General features: G+C 56.1%; 1 protein-coding gene across 1 annotated transcript; it reads left to right on the plus strand.

The window, feature by feature from the left end:
• Window positions 1-12,963: 12,963 nt before the first annotated feature.
• On the plus strand, window positions 12,964-21,758 carry INSIG1 (insulin induced gene 1). The gene is made up of 6 exons (XM_037131923.2): window positions 12,964-13,099; window positions 13,523-13,943; window positions 16,389-16,513; window positions 17,592-17,758; window positions 18,304-18,403; window positions 19,988-21,758. The coding sequence occupies exons 2-6, from the start codon at window positions 13,550-13,552 to the stop codon at window positions 20,015-20,017; spliced, it is 816 nt and encodes a 271-aa protein (XP_036987818.1). The 5' UTR covers window positions 12,964-13,099; window positions 13,523-13,549; the 3' UTR covers window positions 20,018-21,758.
• Window positions 21,759-23,384: the final 1,626 nt, after the last annotated feature.

Below are 23,384 nucleotides of genomic sequence, written 5' to 3' on the forward strand. Positions count from 1 at the left end.
GTTCAGAACCACGCAGCCTCCGCACCCCTGAGCACGGCGGCCGACCCCCGCCAGGGCTCCAGAGCGCGCTGGTGGGTGAGGACGGGAACTGAGCTGCCAGGGTGCCCGCAGTTCCATAGGGAAGCGCCCATGCCCCACCACTGCGGGTTAAGAAACACCTGAGAATCGAAGACGTGTGGGAGGGCACCAGGAGGGGCACCACCCTGTCCTCACAGGGGCTCCTGGGAGGGTGGCTGGGCCTCCCTCTAGACACACTGTTTTCACAGACACAAGCAAAATCTTCCCGCCTGCCCAGCAACAGACGACAGCTCCCGGACCCTGGGTGCATCTCCATCGGACACCTGAAGCCGAGTGACGCATACTTGTGGGAGGCTCTCTCTGAGAACCGGGCTGCTCTGCACCCCCGACACGGGATCGAGCCCGCGGAGGCACACTTGTTCACTCATTACCACCTTGCATTCCATATAACGGCAGCATGCTGAGGGATCCCACCAGGAGACACATCGGGGAAGGTTCCTCGAGTCCTGGCCCAGCTGGTCAGGTTTAGCGGGTTGCCCCTTTCTGTCCACTCAGAGGGCGGTCCTGGGTGCCTGGGAATCTGCCCGGAGGCACACCCTCGGCCCCCAGAGCTGCCCGAGGTCGGGTGACAGAGGCCAGGAAGAGGACGGAAGGGTGAGGCCGAGGAAGGCCGGCACCAGTGTGGTTTGAAGATGAGTGTCTTTATTCAGGGGTTCACGTTCAAGTTCACCCAGCGGGAAGCCCGTGAGGGAAGTGAGAGGCGGTGCAGTGAGGCCCATCCTGCAGCCTCGCTGCCGGGGCGTCGGGCCCATCCACACCTGTGAGAAGTTTTGTGCATTTATTTGGGCCAATCTGATGACAGTTGCCAGGAAGCAAAAACCTCAACAGATTGAGCAAATGCTCCAAAAATAAAAGGCGGTTTTGCACACTATTTTATCCACCACAATCAAAGTAGGAGGCGTAAGGGGGTTCTGTGAAATCCATGGGTGGTAGATTAGGGAGGTGGGAGAAAGCAAAACCGGGGAACATCTGGGATTGGATCCAAGTAAAATGATAGACACTACTTTACACCAGTGCGTGCAGGCGCGTCACCAGCCAACCAGAAACATAATGACAGTGACGACAGTGAGGGATTTGTGGTTGTTCTCTGGGGGGAGCTGGTGCCCAAGGGGTTTGGAAAAAGGGAAGGTGCCCCCACATTCCAAAAGCGTGTTATCACAGAAGCAAAAAGATTGCCAACCAACTGCCTGGATGAAGTAAAGATTAACTTCTGCAGGGAAGACCAGAGCCGGCGGGACAGGACAACCTGTCTTGACCTGCTTTCATTTCAGACCAACCCACGGGGTTACTGTCGGTCTCTGACTGTGTAAGGCCGCCACGAGGGCTCCCCTGAGCTGGGCATGTTTAGCGTGTGGTGCCTCTTTGTCCACTCAGAGGGTGGTCCTGGGCACCTGGGAACCTGCCCGAACGCAGACCCTGGGCCCTCCGAGCTGCCTTAGGAGACTGCAGGAGGACAAGGGGACATGAGGGAACCTGGAAGTTCAAATGGCACCGCTTTCAAGGGCATCAACGTCCAGCTTTGCTGCCTTGTCCTACAAAAAGCCCTAAACGAGAAGCCCTGGGGAGCACAGACCTTGCATGGGCCCCCAAGCGCCACGCCCACACGGACTGACTGTGCAGACCCGCTCCCAGCAGAGAGAGGAACCTCGGTGGCCAGATTCCTGGAAGGCATCCTCCCCGGAAGCGCTGTCTCCTGGCTCGTGAAAGACACGGGGCAAATCAATAACCGGAGCAAACACACTCTGACCCAGGAGGTGCTGCAGGTCAGGGAAGGCAGAAGGCGGGAGAGATCGCGCCTGAGATCACGCCTGCTGGACACACACACATGAGCGCACACGCGCGCAGCGCCGCTCCGCAGCCTGCCTGGGACCCGGCCAGCGCCCGCGGAGCAATCCGCCTGCAGGGAGGCCCCTGCTCTGCTGCGTCAGCCGCTCCGCGGTTTCTGCGGCTGCGTGGCCCTCGGGGAGAACGCAGATGGGGCGGGTGCTGTAGACGGGGAGAAAGGAGGGGCCCCGAGCTTGCACCAGGACTCCCCCAGCCGTCCCCCCATTCTGCACGGGCTCAGGACCGTTCGAAGAGCAGATGAGTTCGTCCCTGTATTTGCACCTGAGTCAGTTTACACCGCATACTTACTGTTCAAGCACTGGATCAAAAAGTATTTCTGAATTAAATACTTTTAATTTAAATATATAAATATATCTATCTATACCTCCATTTATGTAAAACGTGGAAAGCCTTCAAAGCCAAGAAAGGGGGTGAGGGGTAAGAGAACTAGACTCTTGGGGCCTCCGGAAGTTTGCGGAAGCAGAAATGCGAAGGACGCTGTGAGTCAGAACCGGAACCCAGAGCCCCAGGACCTCCGGGCCGAACCGCCGGAGGCCACACCCTTTGAAGATCAGGTGCACACACACTCTTAGTTCTGGACATGCAGAACGTTCTAGCAAGTAAGAATAATACACGCGCTGACTCATGGACACATTCAAGCGGGCGCCTGAGTGGGGAGAAGCGTGGCTTTGCTGGTTTTCCGCTCTGTTGAAAAGGGGGTGGGAGGGGTGTTCCAAACGAGTTATGATGCTACTTCCTCCGCAGTAAATTCACGTCTGACGCTAACAGAAGGGTTTAGAGCTTCTTGAGAAATGCTACGAAAAGGGACTATATTCAAGAAACCGACAAACTTAGGTAACACAGGGGTGTCCGATCCGCTATGATACAGGGACGCCCCAGGAACCGCAGCCACGGGAGGGAGCACGCTCCCCGTGTTGAACAGACGCAGGTAAAGGGCAGGTGCACACTGGCTGGGGGCCTGCCAGGAGGGCAGCACCCCAGGCTCCCCCCACACTGGGGCCTGGGCATCAGAATCTGCATTTTCACAGGGAAAACCAGCTGCTGTTGGAGGCATCTCATTACCCTCGGCACGGATCCTGAGCGAGTGCCCGGTGCTGTCTGCACGGAGCAGGCTGCTTTTGCAGAAGAAGAATCCACTTTTCCTTTCTTTATAGACCGATGTCAGTCACAATAACCAGTGGCCGCCTGGCCACGCACCGGAAGAGGGAGAGAAGTTCTTCTTTTGAAAGGTCTCTTGGGGAAAGAAGACTTTGCTCAGTTTCTTGAAACTATGGGAAATTTGAAGTTGAGGAATAGGGAGCTGTGGAAGGCGCGTGTTCAGGAGGTCCCTGGAAAACGAGCCGTCTTGGGAGAGGTGGGTGGTCACCCACAGCCCTCTGCGCACAGGCTGGGGCGCAGGACGGGGAAGCGCAGAGGAGGGAGGGGAGAGAGCTGGGGCACCCTCCTGGGTCACGGGCCGCCACTGGGTCAAGTCCCGGACACGATCACTGGCCCAGGAACCAGAAGCCACTCCTGTAGTTTATTCAGCAGACCCGAGGGGCTGTGCTGAGGGAGTACTTCCCTGCCATGGGGGCTGCGCTGGCCGGGGTCAGCCACCTGCTGGTCCCGCCCCAGCCCTGGACCAAACAGCTGATCCGGCAGACAGTCTCCAAGCACACAAACCCACAGATTTTGTTGAAAGGACCCAGAGCAGCTGTGCCAAGCAGTAAACGCATCTAAAATATTCTCTTTAGTGAGAAAAAGGCCCTTGCGCATCTGTTCTATTATTCATGGCTTTCCTGGGGGCTGGCCCGGGACTCCTGATGTCTGTAAGAGTCTCCTCTTTTCGTTTGTTCACAGGGCTCCGGGTTTGTTCTCTGACACAACTCACTCCGAGGACTCGGGCCCTCTCCTCGGCACCTCGCTGGCAAATCAAAGGCCCGTGCGCCCTGCTTTAAGAATAAAATGCGCTGACAGCAAGAATCTGAAAGCAGCCTGGAGCCTCATAAATAATGTTCCGAGTCAAGCGCACCTCTTCCGGCAAGTGTCTCGGCGGCAGCGCTGGTCGATCTCGGCCCTTTCAGAGACGAGCCTTCCCCGTGGCTCCCTGGCAGGGCCGCAGCCACGGTCCAACTGAGCGCTCAGTCACCCCAGGTTTGGTAAGAGGCACCAGCCCTGGCCACAGCCTCCGAGACACCAGTGGCAAAGTTCTGCAGCCACCTACGGACGGCAAGGGTGGGGTGCCATCGTGCAAGGCACAGACCAAACCCCGAGAGGGGCTGTGTGTGCCCTCTTAGCTACAGCACCGATGGCCGTGTGAATAAAAATGCCACGACCCATTACGGGGTTTAGGCTCATGCCAGGCCAGTGCCCACACGTAACAAGTGGCATAAGCAAGGCGGGTGGTAAGTGGATGTTTTTTTTACAGTTGGGAAGTTTTCACATTTGCATGAAATGATACAGTAATAACTCCAGACAATGACAAGGGAAATGTATACATTGTAACCCATCGGGCAAGCGCTAAAAGAAGGCAAAAAAAAAAAAAAAATAGAAAGCTATACCTTCGAAAGATCATGGATGAATGAAATGGGAGTTTGAAAAATCTACCAACTCCAAAGACAGGAAAGGAAGAAAACAAAAAGACAAACAGGAGAAAAACAGCAAAATTGTATCCGTGATAACAATTATTAGTATAGAGGGTTAAACCCTGCCGAGAAGGCACAGAGTGGATTTCAAAGCGAAAGACCCAGTGATGCACTGTCAACAGGAGGCGCTCTTTCAACACAAGAACACAGAGAAGCTGCAAACAAGCGCGTGAAAAGCCCCCGTGGAGGGGTGAGGAGGTGGGGGCTGCCGCATTTACATCAGATCAAAGACCAAGAACGTTACCAGAAATAAAGAGGCACATTTCAGAATAATCAAGAACATCCATTTCTCCCAAAGCTGAACACTAATGAATGTGCATGCGCCTAATAACAGACCTTCAAAATACAAGCGGCAACAGGGGGCACAGCCAAAGGGGAAAGTTGCCCCGGACTGCACGCGGGCACCGTGCCACGCAGCTCGGGGCTCCGAGTCGGCAGCCAGCCACGCCCTGGGCAGTGTTTTGCCCACAGGTCCAGAGAAAACTCACGGGTCGGTTAGTGATGGTGACTTTGGTTGGGCAAGGTTCTACTGTTTTCGGCTGCAGAACGGGTCATGCAAGTGAGCAGACACTGACCCCAGGCAGGACAACGGGTCCCTCTGGAGACGGTTTGGTGTCCCTCAGAGGAGAGGTCATCTGCTTCTTTGGTGGGGCCAGAGGGCATCCGCAGGCCCAAACTCCTAACAGCCGCTTCCCCATTGGGTGAGCGGCCATCAGCTCGGAGAGGAGCGAAGGACCACATTCCCCTGTTTCCTCCACTCTGAGCCCAGTGTCCCCTCTGCTGGCTGAAGCCACCTCTGCACATCCAGCAGGAGGACACAGTGGACACTCCCTGAGGGTTTGTGCTGTTTGTTTGCTTTCCACTGTGCTGTGGAACGGACTGGGGTGGCTTTGGTTAATAAGATTACAGAGCTCTTGGGTGTGCAGCTTCCCGACACACCAACTACTTGTGCTGCGAGTTCTCCACCCAAGTTCACGGAGGTTTTGTGAGTGAAAACAAGGGAGGGAGGGAGGGAGGGAGGGAGGGAGGGAGAGCAGTGGCCTGAGGCTCAGCAGCCCGACTGGAGCCCAGGCTCCGACGCCCATTCCGTGCAAATCTCCTAACTCAGGACCCAAAGTCTCTGCCTGCCGGCACCTCTCTCGCGGGTGTCCCTGAAGATGGGACTACGGGGGCCGGACTGGAGCTTCCATTTTACGGGATAACCAAGGAAAACAGGGCTGTGAGGTGCCCTGGTCTGCGCCCAGCACCCCCTTCCCCATTCTCCACACCCTGCCTGCTAGGAATGCCGCCCCTGATGGCGAGCGGAGCTCCCCTGCTCCCCGCACACTCCCACACCACTGGCCCTGGTGAAACCTGGTCCCCGGTGGACACCGGTGGGAAGTTGCCCTCCCCCAGGGCCTCAGCCTACGCCTCTGTAGGGCGTCTGGGGCGGCCCTTCAACAACAGACACTTATTGCCTCAGGGGAATCTGCAATCCACAGGCCCGGAGGTCAGCTCCACGCCCCCCCTGACAGCTCTGGGGGACGAGCCCCCCTCCTCTTCCAGCTTCCGCTGGCTCCTGGCCGTCCCTGACACCCCTCCGCTTCTCCTAAAGTGACACAAGTCACACTGGATGAGGGGCCGGTCCTGCCCCACTGGGACCTCGCCCCATCTCATCACATCTGCAAAGACCCGACACCCGAATAACGTTGGATTCGGAGGTTCCAGAATGTCATGGACCTGGGGGGGGACACCATCCGACATAGTGTGCCCTGTTTGCCACGGCCATCTACCATCCTCTGAGTCCTGTCTGCACTCCCTGGGGACACGGGTGCCCGGCACATAGCCACCTCCACACCCGAACCTGCCCTCGGCCAGAGCAGGCTGCCCAACCCAGACATTCCTCTCTGCAGCCCGCCCCTGGGCCCCCTGGCCCCACAGCCCTGGTGATGCCCCACGCCTCTTCTGTCACCCAATCCCAGGGCCACTCCGTGGACTTTGTCATGGGCAGGTGCTCTTGCCAGAGACCATGTGCTCATGACTTCCCCATGTGACCCAAGTCTCTTCTCCGCCCCATCAGGTACCCAGTGACAAGCTTGTAGGTGCTGGGCTCCGTCAGCGGGCAGAACAAGCTGCCACTGCAAGGGGCACCGTGCCCTCTGTACCCACAGGGGCGCCGGGGGTCCCCTCCCCATTGCACCCCCCTCACCCCTGCGTGTCCTCGTCCCACCAGCCATGGGCCCCATTCTCCTTCCTGTCCCTCCGTCTTCGCCTCTTCCCTTTGGTAGGGGACTTAAGAGTTGGAAAATTTTAGTTTGAGTACTAGCTAATAAGATCAGTAATCAATTCGGATAAAAGCTTTTGTTCCAGGAACTGAACGTATGACCCACCCTGACTCCAGGAGACCATTAGCAGATCCACCTTGGTTCCTCGGAAGGAAAGCGGGCAACTCAAGATGGGATCTGAGCCATTGTGCCCCAGGGGGAGAGGACCACCGCCTGGGACGCAGTTTCAGACCACCTTCCAGGGGAGAAAGCGGAAGTTGCTCTTTTTTAATCCGATTAACCTTTCCCTGAATTCCAAACCCCTTATTTACACCTTATTCTCCTTTTAAAAAGGGCCATTTTTAAATGGAATTTAAGATGGCCTGTTAGGGGAGGAACCCGCCACCAGCTCAGATGGCCTGCTGAGTAAAGCAGCCGACCGTAAAAAAGCAATCACTGTTATTATTTATCGGGTTTGGAGGTGACAGGCCGCCCTGACTCTGGTATCTTTTCCGGTGTCACCTTTACTCTGGTAGGGTGACGGTTAGCAGTAAGTGAGGGAGCCCAGCCACGCCCCGAGGTACAGGAGCAGTACCCTGGAGCGGGCGATGACCTAACCCTCCAAACCCCCGGAATGACTACGGTAAACAAACCGTAGCAGGTGTCAGTGCAGATTCGGGGAAGTCCAAGCCTCTGCTGGTGGGAATGTAGACGGGGCGGCTGCTGGGACAACAGCCAGCCGTCCGCAGAAGGTGAAGGACTACCTGGTGTGGCCCAGAGCGTTGAGTGTCGTCCCACAGACTGAAAGGTCACCAGTTTAATTCCCTGTCAGGGCACAGGCCTGGGTTGTGGGCCAGGTCCCTCCCAGCTGGGGGCATGCGAGAGACACCCACCCATGTTTCTCTCTCACGTGGATATTTCTTCCTCCCTCCCTTTCTCATTCCCTTCCCCCCAAATAAATAAATTAAATCTTAAAAAAAAAAAAAAAACAAGATTAAGGACTGAGCCACCACATTAGCCATCGAATCCTCTTTTAGCAGCTCACCCAGAGAAGCGAAAATGTCCGTCCACCCAGGGAGGTTTACCCACAAAGGTTTACAGACATTATCCATCACAGCCAACCAGCGAAACCAAGGCACTGAGCCAGGGGGAAGGGAAAAACAGAGCGAGGCATTTCCTCGTCCTGAGACACTATTCATCCATAAAAGGCAGAGAACGCTGACACCAGCTGCGACGTGGATGAACTTTGAAACACGATGCTAAATGAAAGGAGATAGACACAAAGCCCACGTATTATAGGGTCCGACTCCTATGAAATTCCAGAGCAGAACAGGTGGACTCAGTACTGGGGCCTGATGGCTGGTCCAGGCAGGGGCTGCTGGGGGCAGCTGGGGGGTGGGGGATGACAGCAGAGGCCTAGGGAGTTTTTTTGGGCGAGTTCATGAAAATGTTCTGAAATTGACTGGGGTGGTGGCAGCGCAACTCTGAGTGCTACACTTTCTGTGGGTGACTTGCAAGATTTGTGCATTGTAGCTCCATAAAACTGTTACAAAGTGATGAATCATCCACACGGATTGACCTCAGAGAAGGGGCGAGATCCAATCCCCCTGCATGTGAAGCGTGACCCCACTTGTGTTTCTTAAACCACAGCCACCCTTATGCTGAGGAAAACGAGCTGGGAATACACACCCCAAATGTTACAGAGAGTATCTCTAGATGGTGGGGTTATGGATGTTTGAATTTTTTTTATTGATTGATTTGTAGAGAGGGAGGGAAAGGGAGAGAAACATCAACTTGTTGTTCTACTCATTCATGCATTCCTTGGTTGATTCTTGCATGTGCCCTGACCGGGTATCGAACCTGCAACCTTGGTGTATCGGGACGACAATCTAACCAGTTTAGTGACCCTGCCAAGGGCTTATGGACTTTCTAAAATACAATTTCCCCATTTCCTGAATGCTTTACAACCAGCAAGCGATGTTTTAACTAAAAACAATATACTCAGTCATCTACCCTATTTCTACAGATACTTTGACTAAATGATTATTAATGTTTTCAGAAAAGAGTAGCGGGGACACAGACCAAGGGCTGTCGATTCCTCACGACAGCAGGTCTCGAAGTCCCTAGGATTCCGCCCCCCCCCACTCCCCCAGAACCCAGGATTCTCCTTTGCCCAGAGGAGCTACAGGTATGTGTTGCTTTGGTTAGTGATCTGGGAGAAAGTATGGCGTCCTGTCAGTTTGTAACCAACGGTGAGCATTCCGTGAGGCCATTGTGTAAACGTGCATCCACCCTGATGAGTATAAAGTGGTGCCCTTAAGAACCGAATGGGCCCTGGCTGGGTGGCCCAGTAGGTTGGAGTGTCATCTCAAAAGTTTTGGGGTTTGATTCCTGGTCAGGGCACGTACCTGGGTTGCAGGTGTGATTCGCTCCTCAGTTGGAGTGTGTATGGGAGGCAACTGATTGATGCTTCTCTTTCTCCCTCTCTCTCTCTACCCCCTTCTCTCTCTCTAAGGTCAATAATAATAGGCCCTGGCTGGTGTAGCTCGGTGGATTGAGCGCGGGCTGTAAACCAAAGGGTCCCTGGTTTGGTTCCCAGTCAAGGCACATGCTTGCGTTGCAGGGCAGGTCTCCAGTGGGGGCCACGTGAGAAGCAACCACACATTGATGTTTCTCTCCCTCGCTTTCTCCCTCCCTTCCCTTCTGTCTAAAAATAAATATTAAAAAATAAAATCTTTAAAGTCATAATAATAATAATAATAATAAAAGTGTAGATTAAAAGAACTAAATGGTACCCTCGTGAATACATCCACCAAATGCTGAACCCAGAGTAACCGGTGGGGCTGGGAGAACAGACCCCAGTGTGACTCAGCAGGGAGCCCGCACTGGGGAGAGAAATTACACCCACAACAGTGCCCCAGGAAGTAGAGGTCAAAGCCTCAGAGGATTCGAACGTGCTTTCTGATCCGGAGGCTGCAATTTCCAAAACAGTACATTCAAGTTCCTCCATCAGCATCCCCCCAGACCGACTTCATTCACGGGAACGGACTGCACAGGGTAAAACCACAGGCCTGGGGTTGGGGGATGGGGGCAGGCAGCCCAGTGACTCTAAGACTGAGGCCAGCTGACAGCCCACAGGTGCCCCTCCCAGTTCCCATGGGTCCACAGGGCCTCCCCCTGGCTCGCCAAGTCCTGAGCAGGTGCCACAGGGATGAGAGTCAGAGAGGCAAGGCTGGAAAACATGCCCAGACCCTAACGCACCAACTAGCTAATGGAGCCGATAGAACCTTCCAACCGGGGAGCCAGGTAACTCAGATCCCGTCAAGGTCTTCCCAGGTACACACCTGGGCAAAGGAGTGTTACGAGTGAAGGAGGTATGGGGCTGGTCTGCGTGGCTAGGCGGGGTAGCAAGAGAGAAAAGACAGGAGCTCCACCTTAGATGATGGAAGACAGGGGCTCAGGTCTCTGGGTGGCCGAGAGCCCCTGGACACAGCAGCTCTGGGGCTGAGCAGGGAGCTCCCACCTCTGCCCATTGGGCCTCAGGTGCCTAAATCAACCTGTCCGGGCTAAAGAGAAACTTCCTTTGTTTGCTGGTGTCTCCTAATTGGATCCACTATCTGCCTTCATCTCAGGGTCACGGCTGTGGTGTGCACACCTCTCCGTGAGGTTCACAGCTTGACTTGTATCAGTGCTTCTCAACTTGAGGGGCGGGGGCGGGTGGAGTCCCAGCAGAGGCTTCTGGGGGGTTGAAAAACAAATGACTCTCAGCTACAAGGCGTTCCTTTGTATGGACCTGCCATTGTTCATCCAACTAGTTTCCCATCAGTTGACAGGTGGGCAGCTGTTACAAAGTTCCTCTGTTACGGTAACAGTAGATAGACAGACAGACAGGCAAGGATTTATCTATACACCTTCAGGCACTTATGCAAAGTGGAGCAGAGATAGTGACCAAGATCTAGATTGCAATGTTTCTTAAGTCAAAACCTCTTGGAACCTTTGGGAACAGAGGGCGTCATGGTGACTAGGACTTAGAGAGGAACCAAGAGAGAGAAGCCTGATTCTGCCCGAGCCCCCGGGGACAGGTGCGGGTAGAAGCTCTCCATCCCAGCCACTCCCACAGTCTGCCCTGTGCTCCAGGTGTGAAAACAGTCTCACTATTAGAAGCACTGTGCCTTGCTCGCACACAAGGCTTCGGGAGCAATTTTCAGTTACTGAGCACAGCGACAACACAGAAGTAGGAAAGATCAGTCCAGCTTCACGCCGGCTTTGCTTCGTGATCTGCGCGTCAGAGACACACACACTGTACCAACCAACCGATGGTGTTCCGCCTGGGAGTTGGAGGTGGCAGGAGAGAGAATCCGGGACTGACCCTGGGGGACAGTGACAAGGTACTGGTTGGCAAGTACCTTTACACAGCACTCTTCAAGTTTCCTCTGCTGCCTTACAGTCAGGAGTGCGGACACAGCCAGGTAAGCTTCCCTTTCCCTTGAAGGGTCCTGTTTTATCATTACAGATGAATCTCGTGCCCCAAACAAACAAACTTTGAAAAAAAAACCCCGATATAACAGGAAGACATTTGGTTGATTTTTTAAATTTCAATCCTCACCTGAGATTATATTTATTGATTTTAGAGAGAAAAGAAGAGGGGCGGGGGAGACAGAAAGAGAAACATGGACATGAGGGAGAAACATCCATTGGTTGTCTCTCATACACACCCTGATCAGGGATTGAACCTGCAACCTGGGTTTGTGCCTTGCTCTGGAATCCAACCCGTGACCTTCCGGTCTATGGGACGATGCTGCAACCAACTGAGTCACCTGGCCAGGGCTTGTTTTTTTTGGTTGTTTGTTTTTTTTCACCCTTAGCCACAGACCCGGGTGCTTTCGATGCCACACACACCATGTTTCACACTGCCTGAGCTACTGGCTGTCTGGGCTGAGGCAACCCCCTACCTCTGCTTATCCAGGTACAGCACATAAGGCCAAAACGCTTTAAAAAAAGATTCTATTTATTTATTTTTAGAGGGGAAGGGAGAAAGAGGGGGAGAGAAACATCAATGTGTGGTTGCCTCCTGTATGCCTCCTGATGGGGACCTGACACCCCCCCGCGCAACCCAGGCCTGTGCCCTGACTGGGAATCAAACCGGTGACCCTTTGGTTCACAGGCCAGGGCTCAATCCTCTGAGCCACACCAGCCAGGGCGAGACCAAAACATCTTAAATAACATGATCTTGCCGAACAAGAGATGGGTTCCAGACTGGCATGGGCCTGCCCCCCTACATGGATGGTGTGACCCATGCAGCAAACAAGGTTTGAAGACATGGCCCACCAACAAGACCAAGCAGCGTTTCACTCTTCCCTAAGTGGTGTCCTTGGTGTGTGCTCCAAACATGAGACCAGGCAAGTGGAACGGAAGAAATAGCTGTGTGAGTGGCATGCTTCTCATCTACATTTTCATAAAGGACCTGACATCGCCAAAGGCTTCCGACCCACTCTGGTCAGCCACTCTGGCCGCCTGCGAACGGAAAGCACCACCTGCATCTCTGCACACACTCTCTTTCCAGGAGCAGGTGTGGTGGCCATCAGGAGCCGCAGGGCGTGACGAAGAATCCAGGTCGAAGCACCATTAGCTGACCCAGCAGGTGCATTGACCACTTATTAACGACAGAGTGGAGGGCACAGGGTCGGAAAGAAAGCTTATCCATGGGCCAAGTATGGGTCACGGTCACGCTCTAGATTCCAGGGGCTGAACCCTGGAGAACCGCGGCGGCGCGTTTCTCCAAGAAGTTCCCGCCCGCCCTGGAATCCGCGTGGCACCGCCTCCCACCTCGGGCGACGGATGTGGCTGCACTGGGGCCGGGTTAGGGAGGCTCCCGGCGCTCGCGCTCCGCCAGCCTCTAGGTGCCCCGCGCCCCGTCAGTCTTTGCCTCCCCAGCCCCGCGCGCCCCCCAACCCGCGCGCCCGCTCGCGTCCGTCCGCGCTCCCGAGCCAGCTGGCCGGGGGTGGCGTGTGCCTACGTCATATGGGCCGCCCGCCTCCGATTGGCCGCGGCCCCCTCACCAGACCGCGAGCGCTCGGGCGCGCGGGCGGGGCGGGGCGCGCTGAGGCCACGCCCCCAGGCACGCGAGCGGGGCGGTGGGCCACTCTCGAGTCACGTGAGCCAGGGCTCCTCTGCTTTCCTTATAAGCCCCGCGCTGCGCGCTGGGCGCCGCGGGCCCAACTCCTGGTGGTCCGGACTGGGACCCTTCCGTGTCGCCTCCTCCGACACCTCCTCGGTCCGCGAGCCCGCTGGCGGGCGCTCCTCTGCCAGGTAGGCGGGGCGCGGCGGGGTCGTGTGAGTGGGACCGCCGGCCTCCCTCTGGGTCTGCGACCCCGACCCAGCCGGGGCAGGGGCTGCACCCTTGACCCCCGTGGGCCGGGCCACGGGTTCCCTCATCCTGCGGGGACACAAGTACCCTGTGCTGGGCGGTCTGCGAAAGCTCGGGGTCTGGGAAACTTTGGGGCCGGACGGGGCGTGCACGGGATGCGTTCGGGCGGGAACGGAGCCGGCTGTGCAGCCCGCGCCGGCGCCCCCACCCTCTGTCGTGCGCCCCGCGCCCCGGGAGGGACAGTTTTCCTGGACGTGACGGCGGGAATTGAGAGCACAGCCTCCCCAGCGGGCCTCGCCGCCCCTGCCCTGCTCCTTGGAAATGAACTTGGTCGCGACTCCACCTTCCCGATCCTCTCCCTCCAGGACAGCCCGTCACACTCCCGGTGACTGATGCCCAGGCTGGACGACCACTTCTGGAGTTGTCCCTGTGCTCGCGGCGCCAGGCACCGAAGTTACTCGACAGCCCGCGCCGGCACGCTGGCTGCCAAAGTCGGGGGCATGGTCACTTCCTCCGTATCCGGCTCCGCGCTGCGGCCAGCCGGCAGGGCCCGGGACCCAGAGCCGGTTCGTGCGCCTGGGAGCCCTGGCGCGGGGGGACAGGCCGCCCTCTGGCATCCCCACCTGCTGCAGAGGGGCCTGGTGCTCTTCTCGGTTGGGGTGGTCCTTGCCCTGGTGCTCAACCTGCTGCAGGTGCAGAGGAATGTGACCCTGTTCCCCGATGAGGTGATCGCCACCGTCTTCTCGTCGGCCTGGTGGGTGCCTCCCTGCTGTGGGACCGCGGCTGGTGAGTAGGAGTTTCAAACATTCGAAGAAAAGAAAAAGTGTTTGGTGCACAACGTTTTTGCAGACTCTGGGAAACGCGGGCTTGAAAAGGGAGCCATGCAGGGGGACAAGTGAGCCTCTCCAGGGCTGGCGTTCGGGGGAGGGTGGGGGCCTGCACCCCGGGCACCAGCTGCAGGGTGGTGATGGAGACGAGGTCTGGAGCGTGCACCGCCCGGGGAACTGGGGCCTGGCAGCCGGGTCCCGGTCGCGGTTCTCGCGGTTTGGGACGCGGGCTGACACTCGGTTCGTTGCTGTGATTGGTCACCGGAGAACTGGTGAGCGGAGGCCCCAGGCTGCCATTGGCTGCTGTGGCCACCACGCTACGGTCTGGGGGACTGAAAACAAACCGTCACGTGGGTGGGGGCGGAGGCGGAGCCTGAGAGAGGCCTCCGCGCCTCCTCCTGGGGACAGTAGGGGGAGGTCCCGGCCCTGCCCTAGACCTAGGAAGGGTGACCCTGCGTCCAGAGGGTGGGTACCTGGCCGGGCACCTGTGCCAGAAACAACACAGGCTCAGTGTAAACTGTCGATGGGCAGCAGCCTCTGATTTCTACTAGCTGTTTTGATGGGGAGGCTGAGTCGCCCCCTATCCAAGCCACATAGTACTTCTGAGAAGTCACAGGGCATGGCTGGCAGCTGTTTCCCATGGCCTCAATTCCACCATGTGGAAACATGGAGGAGCAGGCTGGCCCTGCTGCATGCTCTGGCTGGTCCCTCCGGCCCCCTCCCACTGCACCACTCACTTTGATGCCTCTTTATGGGGTGCTTGGCTCCGGTCCACCGTACAGTGGTGGACACCCAGCTGCAGGGTCAGCAGCCAGGCCAGACTGGTGTCCTTAGCTGCACGCTGTCTCCCTGCAGTCTGGGGTGTCCCTTGCCTTGCAGGGATGGGTCACACACTTCCTGAGGACAGTGGGAAGGCAGGAGGCTTGGAGTGGACCTGGGGTGGGGGGTGAGGGACAAGGTAGTTTCTGAGCAAGGGTTGGCTGTTTTCATCTTGGTCCTCAAAGGTAAGGGTCCTGCTTCGTTTTTAGATCCTTTAAATATACAACTGGGCTGGTAGAAATTCTGTTTGAGAATTAAATCTCAATAGAGATTTCTATCTCAGTAGATGCGAATTCTACTATCCACACACACCTGGTGCGATAGTTTCATTCTTTGAATCAAAAACTTGATTTTAAAAGGTTTATTAGTTTGGGCTTTCTTTGTCAGGAAATTCCAGGAATACTTGAAACGGTTCCTCATACCTTTTTTTGGTCTCAGCCAAGGGCATGCAGAAAACATCCCGCAGTACATTGCCCCTCCCTTAGCCTTTGACTTTGGACGGTGAGGTTCAGTTGCAGTGCAGTAAGTGGCAGTTTCCGGTTCTATTCTTCAAAGCTCCCAAGCAAAACTTGTTAAAATTGAGCACGAAATTGAAACTGAAAGTCTTTCATTTGAGCGTTTGGCTTGAACTATGTTTCTTGGCTCTCTGTTCCAGAACCTAACATAGTTTCCTGTCTTCCCTGGGACGCTACCCGGGGACACACAGCAGGGCCTCTGCCTGGCTCTCGCGTCCCTCTGTGGGGTCCGAGGGCTGCATCCCTACTGCTCACCAGGCCCCTCACACCTTCCCTGGGCTGCTCTCCTGGGATGATGCCACGCCTTCCCCCATCTAAATTCTCTCCTGTTCTCATGCTGTGCAGCTGTGTCTGTGAAGGCTTCCTCGCTGTCAGACCCCAGCCAGCTCCCCCTCCTCTGTCTCTTTGTTACGTGACATATCCTGCATTTGACACGGGAGTGGGCCCATCAGCAAGCTGGGAATGGAGACCCGGTTCTCTGCCTGGACCACGCACTTCCGCAGTGCGGGGCCTGGGGCCCGGGGACAGGAGAGTGCTTGGCTATTGGCGGTGCTCGGGGTCTCCTAGAGTTAGTACTCTCCACCCTCCCCAGCAAGTGTGGTGCTGCCCCATGGGCATGCGTATGACCCCAGACATCGGCGTGCAAACGGCACCAATGTGCCGGCTGGGAGGACGTCAGAACCGGCGATGGGACTCATGTCTCTCATACTGGTGGGAGTGCCCCTGTCTGTGGCAGGATGAAAGTCCCGTGGGGGATGTGGAGAGAAAGCTGCTTCTGCAGGCTGTTCGGTGGTCTGCACTCCGGCCCCTGTGGCTAAGCTGAAGAACAGTGGGTTTGCTTTCAACTCCTCAAAACTGACTTTCGTGTGTGTGTTTGTACTCCAGGAGATCGGGAATACAAAATGAATCTGAATTTCAGTGTTGTGTTAAAGCAGGCACATCTAAGACGGGCTGGTTCGCGTCGCACGTGAAGTGCCACGCAGAAAGCGTGCTGTCCCGTGCCCGGCTGCTGTCCGTCATCACCTTGCCCAGAGCGTGCTGACTCTGTTCTCTCTCCTCTTCCCTGGCAGCTGTGGTCGGCCTTCTGTACCCCTGCATCGACAGCCACCTGGGCGAGCCCCACAAGTTTAAGCGGGAGTGGGCCAGCGTGATGCGCTGCGTGGCCGTGTTCGTGGGCATCAACCACGCCAGCGCTGTATCCTTCTGTGGGCACGCAGAGTACGGTCCTGGGTCACGGGTGGAAGCATGGTGTTACTTTGAACGAGCGTGTGCTGCCTGGCAGGTGGGCAGGACGTTGCTCTTCCATTTACCTCTGAGCCCGTCACTTAGTTTCTTCATAGCAGGAGCTTCGGACGGGATGGTCCCCAGCCCTTCAGTTTATCTCCAGAGACAGGGACATGCTGCCCGAGGCCGAGGGGGCTGTTTTCCCTCCTCTGTCAGGCAGTATCTTGCTTTCTCGGAGCCCGTTGTATAGATTCCCGTTTTGACCTGACGGCCTTGCATCGTGAGGACCTGGTTCCTGAGGCCCAGTGATGAGCGGTGCCAGGGCCGTTCTTTCTCGGGATTCTCCCGGGAGGCTGGCCATGACCCCGCCGGTCCCTGTGCTGGTCTGAAGTTAGGGTCTTTAGCACCAGGCCCCTGAGCTCCAGCGACCCCAGGTGGGATGCATTGCACGGAACAGAAGTGCATTATTAGGAAGAAGGTCCGTGTGTCCTGGGTCTAAGCAGACCAACCCGACGGCTCCTGTGCACGAGCAGATCATATTTTCAAACACTGGAGAAAGATAATCTCAGAGTTGCCAGTTCTTGCACCTGCTCTGCCCTGGCCTTAAAGATGAGGTCGTGAAAGGACACAGCAACCCATCTTGCCTCCATTCAGTCCCAGTCCCCAAGCCAACAAGCTGCGCTGTGGTGGAAGCCAGCTGGTGCCCACATGGACTTGGGGGTGGCATCCAGCACCCCCTGAGGAGAGGGCCCCCAAGAGCAGGATGCAGATGACTTACAGCAACAACAGGTGGTTCTATGGTGGACCTGCCAACCAAATTTTATACACAGCTCTCAGAACTTGGCTTATTGAGTCCAGTTTTTACCCAGGACCCCAGAGAAGCTTCTGGATTGCGGGGCCCTTGTATCTGACCATCCCTGCTGCTCACTGGCCGCTCTCCTGGGTGGAGGTTAATGTGCACAAGAGGAAAAGCTGTGTAGGTTCTGAGGTTCTCTGTGTTTTCACCTTTTAAAAAAATCACTACTTTTCCTTGACTTCCGCCTCATCAGAAATTGGACTTTGCCAATAATGTCCAGCTCTCCCTGACGTTAGCGGCCCTGTCCCTGGGCCTGTGGTGGACATTTGATCGTTCGAGAAGTGGCCTCGGGCTGGGGATCACCATCGCCTTCCTTGCCACACTGATCACGCAGCTGCTGGTGTACAACGGCGTCTACCAGTAAGTCACGGGCCGTGCGACAGCTCGCCCATGGCCGCTGCCACCGATTAAAACCACGCACTTAGCTAAGGGGGCTGCGTTCAGTTTACATGGACACACCATAGACTTGGGCGTGGGATTCTCAGAAACGTTGCCTATTGCTGATTGGCATGTTGAAGACACACCATCCACAGTGTCATGGAAAGTGGGGGTCCCTGACCCCTGGGCTGCAGACCGGTACCAGTCTGTTCCCTGTTAGGACCGGGCTGCCCCGCAGGAGGGGAATGGCCTGCAAGCGAGCGAAGCTTCGTTGCACTACTCGGTCTGCATTGTGCCTCTTGTCTCCCAGCCCCCTGGTTGGTGAAAAAACTGTTTTCCATGAAACTGGTCCCTGGTACCAAAAAGGTTGGGGACCACTGGTGTTAAAGGGAAGCCAAACAGCAACAAGGACATCACATTCCGATGTCACCACTCCTTGATGGTTCCTGGTCAGCAAACCTCATGTGTTTCAAAGCAGGGCTCCCGCAGGGGTCATCCCGGCCATCACACTTCCTCTCTCCCTACAGGTACACATCTCCAGACTTCCTCTACATCCGCTCCTGGCTGCCCTGCATATTCTTCTCAGGGGGTGTGACCGTGGGGAACATCGGGAGACAGCTGGCCATGGTACGTGAAGTCATCACACTCATTCCTGGCCCTGGAGTCTGTGTGTGACAGGACTGCTTTGCGGAATGCACTTTCCTTTGCATTGACTAATGTCAGGTGGAGACCTAACAGCAGCAGCTACTGAGAAAGTCTGTACCACAGAGACGACAGGGTGGGGTCACCCGAGGGGCCACGCAACTCAGCTACTGTTATCCCTGCTCACAGGACACGCTGAGCTATGACAGTGGGTGTTTGTTGTGAGTGTCCTGCTGACCCTGCAGTTGCCAGGTCGGGCGTGGGTCAGCATTGAGGGCAGATGGCCTGTCCTTCCTAAAAGAGCAAGAAGCTGCCCACCCCCCACCTCCATCCCGGGCCCAGTGCATCCTGGGAATAGTTGTTCTTGGTAGTTAAAATTCTGAACACTTTACCAAAAGGAAACTCAGTGTGGGCATTTCGTTTTGAGTTGACTTTGACTCGAGGGCTTAAATAAAATGAGCTAAAAGCAGCAGCAGGAGCTGCTAGTCTTGGAAGGACCATTGCTCTCAGATAAACCTGGGGCTTCCTCAGAAAACTTATCTTTGCCCCTCATCTGCTATTTTTACAACAGGACGTTTTCTGTGCTGGCTGGTCTCCCTGCCTTCTAGTTTCTCGCCATTCCTCCCCCCAGTGTCTGTAAATATCCCCCAAGAGCCATGCCTCCTGGGAAAGGCACACCCCAGCTTTCTGCTTTTCTCTCCTCCTCCAGGAAGCCCTCCATCTTCCTCTGCCTGCAGAGTACTTATCCTCAGGGTCATGCCACTTCCTGGGCCCCAGAGAGCCTTTTTTTGTTTCCTTGTTTTCCAAACCACAGCCTTTCTGAAATTCCAGACTCGAATTGGGAGTGAAGGGAATTCCTTTTGCTGCAGATTAAGTCAAGACTGAAGAGTGAAAAGTCCCTCTATAATAAGGGTCCTCATAGAGAGAGGTGACTCCCTGGAGCCTTGACTGTCCCTGTCTCACTGTTGTTTCTCGTGGCACCTCTTGTTGGGGGGACTTCTCCCCACCCCCCGAAACTGCAGCAGGAGGCGGTCGTTCTCCCCCACCATCCAGATCCGGGCATGGCTGCCCCCGGCGTACTGTTCTCTCACCACTTCAGGCCGGGACACAGATTGGCCCCTGGCTCCACTCATCTGTCCCAGGCAGAGGCTCTTTTAGAAAGAGCAAGTAACGTATCTCCTTAGACCGCCAGTTAGGACAGGCGGGCTGTATCCCTAGTGTTCTTCTTCAGAGAAAGGGAAAACGAACAGCTTTCTTAGTTCCTTCCATCTGTGAAGACAGGCTTGCTCTGATCAAAATCAAAAAACTCACGTAAAACCCAGGGAATTGGTTTGTGTCTCAGGAACGGGACGCATCACTCTGGCTGGCCCCTCGCGCTCACGGGAGAAGCGGACGTGGCTCCGTGCCTTCAGGGCCGTCTGCTGCTCCCCTCTCCGTCTCCTGTCCCCATCACCTCACCTGGGTTGGGGGACTGACTTCTGCACTTCACCCTGTCCAGGGCCCACCTGGTGGCGGGTTGGTATGTACGCACTGAGCTCATTTCTCGTGCCCCTTTTCTCTGCTTTGTAGGGTGTCCCTGAAAAGCCACACAGTGACTGAGTCTTGCGCCCGCTGCTTCTGAAGGGACAGCAAGATGTGGGACAGAACCCCGAGCTCCAGACTGCCACGGAGACCTCGCTCCTCCATGATCTGCTTTGATGGGCCTGGCAGACACGCGCTCCGGGGACAGCCCCGCACACCAGCGGGTGGGCGCAGCCCCGCCCGCCTGGAAACACTGTCGCGCCAGCGTCTGCCCCGCGGACCCTGGGTCTCCGCCCGGGGCAGGCGGGTGGCGGTGGCAGTTTCCGAGTGTTCGATGCCATTTTTGTCGCAAAATGCAAGTTGCCATATATCCTAAGCCTTGAACTGAAAGCACCGGTCCCAGCTCTGGGTTTGGGGCCACGCCCACGGGAGGGAGGAGCTTGAAGGCGCTTAGCCAAGGCTAGTGTGATTAGAAAGGATACTCATCCAAAAGGTTTTTAAAAATTGGGTTGTGTAAAACTACATGGAGCAGTGGGGCAAACTCTCGCAGCCGCACATGCGTGTGTGTCCTGGAGCTGGCTGCGCCCCGTGCGGCGCTTGGCACAGACAATCCCAGAGCACAGGACAGCTCCATGCGGGGATAGAGTCCGGTCTGCCCTGCGCTTCAGTCCTCCGAGCCAGCGTGTCAGTACTCCGGCATCCAGGTGACAGCGTCCTCCCGCAGCCCTACGGGATTCGCAATCCATGATTGCCTCGCCCCTGCGCTCCACCCGCGGCGCTGCAGCGGCACGAAGCCACTGGTGCACCCAGCTGTGGGTGAACGCAGGGCGGCGCAGGCCACATCAGACCCTATCTGCAAGTGCTGGGTCGTTAACTTCAAGTGCAATGTGTACGAAAACCAATCTGAGCCTTGTATTCTCCTATGTATTTATTTTTTTTTAACGTGTGAGATGTTAGAGAGGGGGTTCCCCATCCATCCATTTCAGCCCTGCATGGAGGCAGAATTCAGCAATAATTTCTTTCAGGTGGGAAGTTCCTTCATTGTGCCCTCCACTGAGCCCTGGCCCTTTGGAATACTCATTTCGTGGGTTTTAGTAAAAATGTCCTTTTTACTTACAAAGTTGTCCTTTTCTGTATTTTGAAACTTCAGTGTTTTTGGTTTAAATTCTGTGAAGGCAGCTTGATGAAAAGACCCCCAGAGGACGGAGGAGGCAGCCTGGCCGACTGGGCTGGGCGGGCCTTCCAGCCGTCGTGGGTGGCGCGTGGCTCCCAGGACACTCACTCCCTGCAGTGGGGGTTTCGTGGTTTTGGGCGAATCTCTTCCGTAGATGGTACATTACCCTGGCCAAGTTGTTTTTAGGGGGATTTTGTTGCAAGGAAAAGGGGGTGGTTCCGAATTTGGCAATGACCCCTTTACACATTTTTTAAAAGCCCGTGATTAAAACAGATTTTTCAGCGGTGGTGTCGGCATTTTATGGAAAACAGAATTTATGAGCTGAATACACGGGGTCTCTAATTACGCTTGCTGCATAAAGAACAAATTTTTTTTATTGTTTTTGTCTTCAACGGGAAGTAAATCTGTATCCGTTAGAAATAATGTAGCCAAAAAAACCTGGATCTGAACACTTTCTTTGCCAATACTGTGCAGGTGTGTGTGAACCAAAGCGATGTGAGTGTGAAAGTGTAAAACGGTGTAAAGAGTTTGCACTACCCCCGATGGAGCGGCCAGAGAGCTTCCCATTCTTTCTAGGTTTTCCGAGTTGTGTTCTTTTTGCATTTTTTTTTAATTTCTATTAAAGGTCATCTTTGAATGGCAGAAGTGTGTTTGCGTTTGGAATGGAAATATTTGATAGCTCTTCAAACTTCAGCTCCCATGGGACCTCTTGGGAAAACACCACAAGCGGATATTGCATTCTGGACATCCTGGGTATTGCGTCCCGGCAGCGGAGAAAGTGTCATCATGGCCACAGTTTCACCTCCCTCCTGTCCCTGCCCACCGACTGTCCTTGCCCAGCATGCTGTCCTCTCTCTTGGAACGAGAGGCCCCTTCCCTGTCGTCCAGATGGGTGTCTGGGGGGGACAGTCTCCGGAGCCCAGGAGAGGGGCTGAGCACCAGAACAGGCCACCGCCGGCCCATTCGGCATGCTCACGGGGCGCCCCAGGTGGCCGGAGGCGTCATCTCTGCCATCTGGCATCTCCTTGCTTTCTGAATCAGGCCTGGGAATGCCCACTCTGCTGGGTCCAAATTGGTGTCAGCGGCCCTCACTCCAGGGCTCGGACCCACTCGCCTTGCTGGTATAAACACACGTGAGCGGCAACGACTGGGCGTAGTTCACTGCCCCCAGCAGCCCAGCTGCAGGACCCAGAGCACAGCACTGCGGTGCAGGGATTTTTGTCACAGATCTGCCCTGACCTCCGGAACTGGGCTCCGCTGGGGTTGCTCCAGGAAGCACTACAGAACCACCCTCCGGGGGCCTGGGACCTGCCGCTGGGGCCGGGGCCCCAGGAAGCTGCTTCAGAGAAAAGGACAGGGGGGCGTGGCAGGCGAAGCAGCGGGTGGGACTCCGCCCATACAGAGCTGGGACGCACTGTTCTGTCAACCCTGCTCAGGGAGCCACTTCCCAGAAAGGGGCCTCGTGGCCCCTCGGAACGGAAAAGGAAAAAAAGCCGTGGGCCGCCCCGACGCCCCGCTGCGTTTCACGGGTTTTGTAAAATGCATGTTGAGTTTCGAAATTCATTTCAATGACAGCAGAGAGAAGAGTTCACCTTATTCTATACTCAACCCAACACACTTCACAACCACAGGCTCCTCCCACATTTGACCCAAAACTCGCAGACCACCTGGCAGGGAAGGTGGCGGACGCGGCCCGGGTTCCGGGCACCAGAAGATTAACCCGAGGTGTGTGCAGCTGACCTAGCCGTGCCCCTCGGCACCAGCCCACATCCGCATCTGAGGGCGAAGTCAGGGAGTGGGGCCGTGCTGGGGGGTTTTTCGGGTCCCCGGACAAGCGATTGATCCCACTCCACCACAGGTAAGGCACGCAGTCCACGAACCGGTCCCTCGTCTCTTCACGCACAAAGGCCCCAGAAGCAGGAACTCGGGAGGGACACAGGGCGGGGTGTGGATTTAGCCAGTTTTCAAAGTCACCTGCAGTCTTACCTGGGCAACGTTTCTGGCAGGCAGAAGACTTGAATGAGATGTAACCAAGCCACCTGGTGCCCATGCCCCCCCCTCCAAGTTACAGATGTTCCCTTTGTCTCAGTGCTGAGACATGTGGAAAGACCCCCACGGGAGCCCCTGATATGCAGTCGTGACCTGAGGCACACGGGCCCCGGGGGGTTGTAGGGTCCCAGGAAACAGATCCCAGCAGAGCTCGGGGTGGGGGTCCTCTGGGTACAGCGGCCGTGCCAGTGCAGACCGGGTTCCCCATGACCTTGGTGTGCA

The sequence above is a fragment of the Artibeus jamaicensis genome, unplaced genomic scaffold, assembly GCF_021234435.1.
Source record: "Artibeus jamaicensis isolate MK-2021 breed Jamaican fruit bat unplaced genomic scaffold, CSHL_Jam_final contig_718, whole genome shotgun sequence".
NCBI lineage: Eukaryota > Metazoa > Chordata > Mammalia > Chiroptera > Phyllostomidae > Artibeus > Artibeus jamaicensis.

What these genes read in the sequence shown, in the direction of transcription:
- INSIG1 (XM_037131923.2), top strand. Translation starts at nt 13,550, where the DNA reads ATGCCCAGGCTGGACGACCACTTCTGGAGTTGTCCCTGTGCTCGCGGC. An exon ending in CTGCTGTGGGACCGCGGCTG is followed by an intron (nt 13,944 to 16,388) that starts GTGAGTAGGAGT and finishes CTTCCCTGGCAG; the next exon opens with CTGTGGTCGGCCTTCTGTAC. An exon ending in GTGTACAACGGCGTCTACCA is followed by an intron (nt 17,759 to 18,303) that starts GTAAGTCACGGG and finishes CTCTCCCTACAG; the next exon opens with GTACACATCTCCAGACTTCC.